Source organism: Cololabis saira, chromosome 23 (genome assembly GCF_033807715.1).
Source record: "Cololabis saira isolate AMF1-May2022 chromosome 23, fColSai1.1, whole genome shotgun sequence".
Classification (NCBI taxonomy): Eukaryota; Metazoa; Chordata; class Actinopteri; order Beloniformes; family Belonidae; genus Cololabis; species Cololabis saira.
The window spans coordinates 2795869-2804000 of record NC_084609.1 but is presented as its reverse complement, the minus strand read 5'-3'; the positions used below and the strand labels follow the sequence as shown (position 1 = coordinate 2804000).

The window sequence follows — 8132 nt, the reverse complement described above, 5'->3', positions numbered from 1 at the left end:
AAAAAAGTCGAAAATTTGATGAAAAAGTAGAAATTTTGAGAAAAAAGTCGAAATGTCGAAAACGCAATAAAAAACGCACGCTCGCACGCAAAACGCATGCACGAAAAAATGCACGCTCGCACGAAAAAACGCACGCACGCACGAAAAAACGCACGCACGAAAAAACGCACGCAGAATCAGAAAAAGGTTTATTGCCAAGTTTGTTAAACACACACAAGGAATTTGTTGTGGTGATTGGTGCAAAACAGTACAAATATAAAATATAAAAGCAAATATATAAGAGAGAAAATGTATAAGCAAAAATATACAATATGAGGTTTTTAAAGTGCCGGATATGAGTCTGTCCAAAAGTGACAGAAAGTGTTAGGATGTGCATTAATGTAACGCATTAAGTTTTCAGAAATTATGGTTTTTGGGGGGTATGAAGCTAGAGGGGGGGAGTCGAAATTTCGAGAAAAAAGTCGAAATGCCAAAAACGCATGAAAAAACGCACGAAATGTTGTGAAAAAAGTCAAAATTTTGAGGAAAGAAGTCAAAATGTAGAGAAAAAAAAATCGAAATTTTGAGAAAAAAGTCGAAAATGTGATGAAAAAGTCGAAATTTTGAGAAAAAAGTCGAAAATGTGATGAAAAAGTCGAAATTTTGAGAAAAAAGTGGAAATGTCGAAAACGCACGAAAGAACGAACGCACGAAAAAACGCAAGCACGAAAAAACGCACACACGAAAAAACGCTCGCACGCAAAACGCATGCACGCAAAAACGCACGCAGAATCAGAAAAAGGAAAAGGTTTATTGCCAAGTTTGTTAAACACAGACAAGGAATTTGTTGTGGTGATTGGTGCAAAACAATACAAATATAAAATATAAAAGCAAATATATAAGAGAGAAAATGCATAAGCAAAAATGTACAATATGAGGTTTTTAAAGTGCCGGATATGAGTCTGTCCAAAAGTGACTTAGGATTTGCGTTAATGTGATGCATTAAGTTTTCAGAAATGACGGTTTTTGGGGGGGTATGAAGCTAGAGGGGGGGAGTCGAAATTTCGAGAAAAAAGTCGAAATGCCAAAAACGCATGAAAAAACGCACAAAATGTTGTGAAAAAAGTCAAAATTTTGAGGAAAAAAGTCAAAATGTCGAGAAAAAAAAGTCGAAATTTCGAGAATAAAGTCAAAATTTCGAGAAAAAAGTCGAAAATGTGATGAAAAAGTAGAAATTTTGAGAAAAAAGTCGAAATATCGAAAACGCACGAAAAAAAGCATGCTCGCACGCAAAACGCATGCACGCAAAAATGCACACAGAATCAGAAAAAGGTTTATTTCCAAGTTTGTTAAACACAGACAAGGAATTTGTTGTGGTGATTGGTGCAAAACAATACAAATATAAAATATAAAAGCAAATATATAAGAGAGAAAATGCATAAGCAAAAATGTACAATATGAGGTTTTTAAAGTGCCGGATATGAGTCTGTCCAAAAGTGACTTAGGATGTGCGTTAATGTAACGCATTAAGTTTTCAGAAACGATGGTTTTTGGAGACTTTGAGCTTCGTTTTCGTGTAAAGGAACGAACAAAACGCATGAAAACACCAGCATTTTTTCTCCGTGTAAACGGGGCTGATGGCGCGGCGGCTGCTCGGGTTCTAGTGGAAAAGTCGAGATTTTGAGAAAAAAGTCGAAATGTCAAGAATAAAGTCAAAATGTCGATAAAAAAAATTGAAATTTCTAGAAAAAAAGTCGAAATTTCAATAAAAAAGTCGAAATGTCATTAAAAAAAAGTCGAAATTTCATGAAAAAAGTTAAAATTTCAATAAAAAAAGTTGAAATTTCTAGAAAAAAAGTTGAGATTTTGAGAAAAAAGTGAAAATGTCGAGAAAAAAGTTGAAATTTTTAGAAAAAAAGTCGAAATGTCAAGAAAAAAAGTCGAAATTTTAAGAAAAAAGTTGAAATGTCGATAAATAAAATACCATAATTTCCATCAGATTGTTTTCATAATCTCTTCATTTCCACAAACCCGCATAAATACGCTGCACTTTGGAGGTCCGGAGTTTTCAGAAATGATGGTTTTTGGAGACTTTGAGCTTCGTTTTTGTGTAAACGAACGACCAAAACGCATGAAAACACCAGCGTTTTTTCTCCGTGGAAACAGAGACGATGCGGCGGCTGCTGCTCGGGTTCTAGTGGAAAAGTCGAGATTTTGAGAAAAAAGTCGAAATGTCAAGAAAAAAGTCAAAATGTCGATAAAAAAAATTGAAATTTCTAGAAAAAAAGTCGAAATTTCAATAAAAAAGTCGAAATGTCATTAAAAAAAGTCGAAATTTCAAGAAAAAAGTTAAAATTTCAATAAAAAAAGTTGAAATTTCAAGAAAAAAAGTTGAGATTTTGAGAAAAAAGTGAAAATGTCGAGAAAAAAGTCGAAATTTTGAGAAAAAAAGTCGAAATGTCATTAAAAAAAAGTCGAAATTTCAAGAAAAAAGTTAAAATTTCAATAAAAAAAGTTGAAATTTCAAGAAAAAAGTCAAAATGTCGATAAAAAAAATTGAAATTTCTAGAAAAAAAGTCGAAATTTCAATAAAAAAGTCGAAATGTCATTAAAAAAAAGTCGAAATTTCAAGAAAAAAGTTAAAATTTCAATAAAAAAAGTTGAAATTTCAAGAAAAAAAGTCGAGATTTTGAGAAAAAAGTCAAAATGTCGAGAAAAAAGTTGAAATTTTGAGAAAAAAAGTCGAAATGTCAAGAAAAAAAGTCGAAATTTTAAGAAAAAAGTTGAAATGTCGATAAATAAAATACCATCATTTCCATCAGATTGTTTTCATAATCTCTTCATTTGCACAAACCCGCATAAATACGCTGCACTTTGGACATCCGGAGTTTTCAGAAATGACGTTTTTTTGAGACTTTGAGCTTCGTTTTCGTGTAAACGAACGACCAAAACGCAGGAAAACACCAGCGTTTTTTCTCTGTGGAAAAAGAGACGATGACGCGGCGGCTGCTCGGGTTCTAGTGGAACTAAATTTAGGTTGAGAAGCCGCGGCGGTGAGGAGAATGTGAGGAGAATGTTAGGAGAATGTTGGGAGAATGTTAGGAGATTGTTGAGGAGAATCTCTGATGTTTCCTGCAGGAAACGGCTCTATTGTTCCGTCTGAGAGAAACACCAGACTTTCACTGAGACGACATTCCAGACTCATGACGGGTTTAACGCCTTTCTGAGGAAACTCTGGTCCACCCACAAATTACTACTTTAAATTTTACTTCATTAATTTTAGCTACCAGGGATGGGATTCCCAGTCAAACTTTTGTTTGTGTTTTTTTTCTTTTCTTTTTTTCAGTCGTTTTATTTTATTATAAGTTTCACAATAATAAAATTCATTGCATCTGCTATGTTTTTATTTTATTCTTGTACAATATCCTATAAAAAGAGCCTGGAATGTATGAAAAAATATATGTGTAAATGATCAATAAAAGGACGTGAGAAATTTTACTAATTTAATTGTAACGTTGAACAAAAACTCCAAATCTTACCAGGAATATTTGTCTTATTTCTAGTTAAAATGTCTAATTTTTAGTCAAAAAATCTCATTACACTTAAAACAAGACTCATTACTGGAAAAATAACTTATTTGACAATTTTTCACCTGTTTCAAGTAAATTTTCACTTGAAATAAGTAGAAAAATCTGCCAGTGGAACAAGATTTATCTTCTTATTACAAGCAAAAAAATCATGTTCCACTGGCAGATTTTTCTACTTATTTCAAGTGAAAATCTACTTGAAACAGGTGAAAATTGTTGTTTTTCCACTGATGAGTCTTGTTTTAAGTGGAATGATATTTTTTGACTAAAATGAGACATTTTAACTAGAAATAAGACAAATATTCTTGTTAATATTTGGGGTTTTTGCAGTGATCCATTTTACCTGAATTTTACCTTATTTTGCCTGAAGCTAGAGGGGGGTATGAAGCTAGAAGTTGAAGTGTCGAAAACTCACGAAAGAACGAACGCACACAAAACAAACGCACGCAAAACGCACGAAAAAACGCACGCAAAACGAACGCACAAAAAAACTCACAAAAAAAACGCACAAACGCACGAAAAAACGCACGAAAAAACGCACGACAAAAACGCACGCAAAAACGCACGAAAAAACGTACGAAAAAATGCAAAAACGTACGAAAAAACGCACGAAAAAACGCACGAACGCACGCAAAACGCACGAAAAAACGCACGAGAAAAAGCACAAAAAAACGCACGAGAAAACGCACGAAAAAATGCAAAAACACGCGAAAGAACGCAAAAAAAGCTAGAGGGGGGGGTATGAAGCTTTCTTTCTTTCTTTCTTTCTTTCTTTCTTTCTTGCAGACTTTTTTTTCAGTCGTTTTATTTTATTTGTTTCACGATAATATAATTCATTGCATCTGTTATGTTTTTATTTTATTCTTGTACAATATCCTATAAAAAGAGCGTGGAATGTATGAAAAAATATATGTGTAAATGCTCAATAAAAAGACTTATTTCTAGTTAAAATGTCTCATTTTTAGTCAAAAAGTCTCATTACACTTAAAACAAGAGTCATTGTCAGAAAAATAACTTTTTATTTGACAATTTTCACCTGTTTCAAGTAAATTCTCACTTGAAATAAGTAGAAAAATCTGCCAGTGGAACAAGATTTATCTTCTTATTACAAGTAATAAAATCTTGTTCCACTGGCAGATTTTTCTACTTATTTTAAGTGAAAATCTACTTGAAACAGGTGAAAATTGTACTTTTTTCCAGTGATGAGTCTTGTTTTAAGTGTAATGAGATTTTTTTTTACTAAAAATGAGACATTTTAACTAGAAATAAAACAAATATTCCTGGTAAGATTCTAGAGGGGGCGGGGCCTGGAGCTTGAGGGGGCGGGGCCTGGAGCTAGAGGGGCGGGGCCTGGAGCTAGAGGGGGCGGGGCTTGTACCCACCCGGATGTAGTTAGCGTTGATGTAGCAGCTTAGCGGGTCGTTGCTCTTCAGCTTCAGCACCACTCTGGAGTGAGGATCTAGGAGACAAGGAGACGAGTTAGGAGAGGAAACAAGGATCTAGGAGACGAGTTAGGAGAGGAAACAAGGATCTAGGAGACGAGTTAGGAGAGGAAACAAGGATCTAGGAGACGAGTTAGGAGAGGAAACAAGGATCTAGGAGACGAGTTAGGAGAGGAAACAAGGATCTAGGAGACAAGGAGACGAGTTAGGAGAGGAAACAAGGATCTAGGAGACAAGGAGACCAGTTAGGAAAGGAAACAAGGATCTAGGAGACGAGTTAGGAAAGGAAACAAGGATCTAGGAGACAAGGAGACGAGTTAGGAGAGGAAACAAGGATCTAGGAGACAAGGAGACCAGTTAGGAAAGGAAACAAGGATCTAGGAGACGAGTTAGGAAAGGAAACAAGGATCTAGGAGACAAGGAGACGAGTTAGGAGAGGAAACAAGGATCTAGGAGACAAGGAGACCAGTTAGGAAAGGAAACAAGGATCTAGGAGACGAGTTAGGAAAGGAAACAAGGATCTAGGAGACAAGGAGACGAGTTAGGAGAGGAAACAAGGATCTAGGAGACAAGGAGACCAGTTAGGAAAGGAAACAAGGATCTAGGAGACGAGTTAGGAAAGGAAACAAGGATCTAGGAGACAAGGAGACGAGTTAGGAGAGGAAACAAGGATCTAGGAGACAAGGAGACCAGTTAGGAAAGGAAACAAGGATCTAGGAGACGAGTTAGGAAAGGAAACAAGGATCTAGGAGACAAGGAGACGAGTTAGGAGAGGAAACAAGGATCTAGGAGACAAGGAGACCAGTTAGGAAAGGAAACAAGGATCTAGGAGACGAGTTAGGAAAGGAAACAAGGATCTAGGAGACAAGGAGACGAGTTAGGAGAGGAAACAAGGATCTAGGAGACAAGGAGACGAGTTAGGAGGAAACAAGGATCTAGGAGACAAGGAGACGAGTTAGGAAAGGAGACAAGGATCTAGGAGACAAGGAGACGAGTTAGGAGAGGAAACAAGGATCTAGGAGACAAGGAGACCAGTTAGGAAAGGAAACAAGGATCTAGGAGACGAGTTAGGAAAGGAAACAAGGATCTAGGAGACAAGGAGACGAGTTAGGAGAGGAAACAAGGATCTAGGAGACAAGGAGACCAGTTAGGAAAGGAAACAAGGATCTAGGAGACGAGTTAGGAAAGGAAACAAGGATCTAGGAGACAAGGAGACGAGTTAGGAGAGGAAACAAGGATCTAGGAGACAAGGAGACCAGTTAGGAAAGGAAACAAGGATCTAGGAGACGAGTTAGGAAAGGAAACAAGGATCTAGGAGACAAGGAGACGAGTTAGGAGAGGAAACAAGGATCTAGGAGACAAGGAGACCAGTTAGGAAAGGAAACAAGGATCTAGGAGACGAGTTAGGAAAGGAAACAAGGATCTAGGAGACAAGGAGACGAGTTAGGAGAGGAAACAAGGATCTAGGAGACAAGGAGACCAGTTAGGAAAGGAAACAAGGATCTAGGAGACGAGTTAGGAAAGGAAACAAGGATCTAGGAGACAAGGAGACGAGTTAGGAGAGGAAACAAGGATCTAGGAGACAAGGAGACCAGTTAGGAAAGGAAACAAGGATCTAGGAGACGAGTTAGGAAAGGAAACAAGGATCTAGGAGACAAGGAGACGAGTTAGGAGAGGAAACAAGGATCTAGGAGACAAGGAGACGAGTTAGGAGAGGAAACAAGGATCTAGGAGACAAGGAGACGAGTTAGGAAAGGAGACAAGGATCTAGGAGACAAGGAGACGAGTTAGGAGAGGAAACAAGGATCTAGGAGACAAGGAGACGAGTTAGGAGAGGAAACAAGGATCTAGGAGACAAGGAGACGAGTTAGGAGAGGAAACAAGGATCTAGGAGACAAGGAGACGAGTTAGGAGAGGAAACAAGGATCTAGGAGACAAGGAGACGAGTTAGTAGAGGAAACAAGGATCTAGGAGACAAGGAGACGAGTTAGGAGAGGAAACAAGGATCTAGGAGACAAGTAGACGAGTTAGGAAAGGAGACAAGGATCTAGGAGACGAGTTAGGAAAGGAAACAAGGATCTAGGAGACGAGTTAGGAAAGGAAACAAGGATCTAGGAGACAAGGAGACGAGTTAGGAAAGGAAACAAGGATCTAGGAGACAAGGAGACGAGTTAGGAAAGGAAACAAGGATCTAGGAGACAAGTAGACGAGTTAGGAAAGGAGACAAGGATCTAGGAGACGAGTTAGGAAAGGAAACAAGGATCTAGGAGACAAGGAGACGAGTTAGGAAAGGAAACAAGGATCTAGGAGACAAGGAGACGAGTTAGGAAAGGAAACAAGGATATAGGAGACAAGGAGACGAGTTAGGAGAGGAAACAAGGATCTAGGAGACAAGGAGACGAGTTAGGAGAGGAAACAAGGATCTAGGAGACAAGGAGACGAGTTAGGAGAAGGAAACAAGGATCTAGGAGACAAGGAGACGAGTTAGGAGAGGAAACAAGGATCTAGGAGACGAGTTAGGAAAGGAAACAAGGATCTAGGAGACAAGGAGACGAGTTAGGAAAGGAAACAAGGATCTAGGAGACGAGTTAGGAAAGGAAACAAGGATCTAGGAGACAAGGAGACGAGTTAGGAAAGGAAACAAGGATCTAGGAGACAAGGAGACGAGTTAGGAAAGGAAACAAGGATCTAGGAGACGAGTTAGGAAAGGAAACAAGGATCTAGGAGACAAGGAGACAAGTTAGGAAAGGAAACAAGGATCTAGGAGACAAGGAGACAAGTTAGGAGAGGAAACAAGGATCTAGGAGACAAGGAGACGAGTTAGGAAAGGAAACAAGGATCTAGGAGACAAGGAGACAAGTTAGGAAAGGAAACAAGGATCTAGGAGACATAAAGACGAGTTAGGAGAGGAAACAAGGATCTAGGAGACAAGGAGACGAGTTAGGAAAGGAAACAAGGATCTAGGAGACAAGGAGACGAGTTAGGAGAGGAAACAAGGATCTAGGAGACGAGTTAGGAAAGGAAACAAGGATCTAGGAGACAAGTTAGGAGAGGAAACAAGGATCTAGGAGACATAAAGACAAGTTAGGAGAAGGAAACAAGGATCTAGGAGACAAGGAGACAA

The 8132-nt window shown here is 38.1% G+C and overlaps 1 protein-coding gene across 1 annotated transcript in view; it reads right to left on the bottom strand.

Annotated features, from left to right (window-relative positions):
• ptprr (protein tyrosine phosphatase receptor type R) overlaps positions 1-8132 on the bottom strand; it is a gene marked incomplete at its 5' end in the record, with an annotated part of 56021 nt that overhangs the window by 13068 nt on the left and 34821 nt on the right. Inside the window, one exon of the mRNA XM_061715229.1 lies at positions 4949-5025. Within this exon, the coding sequence (XP_061571213.1) occupies positions 4949-5025 (77 nt within the window). The remainder of the gene's footprint in view (positions 1-4948; positions 5026-8132) is intronic.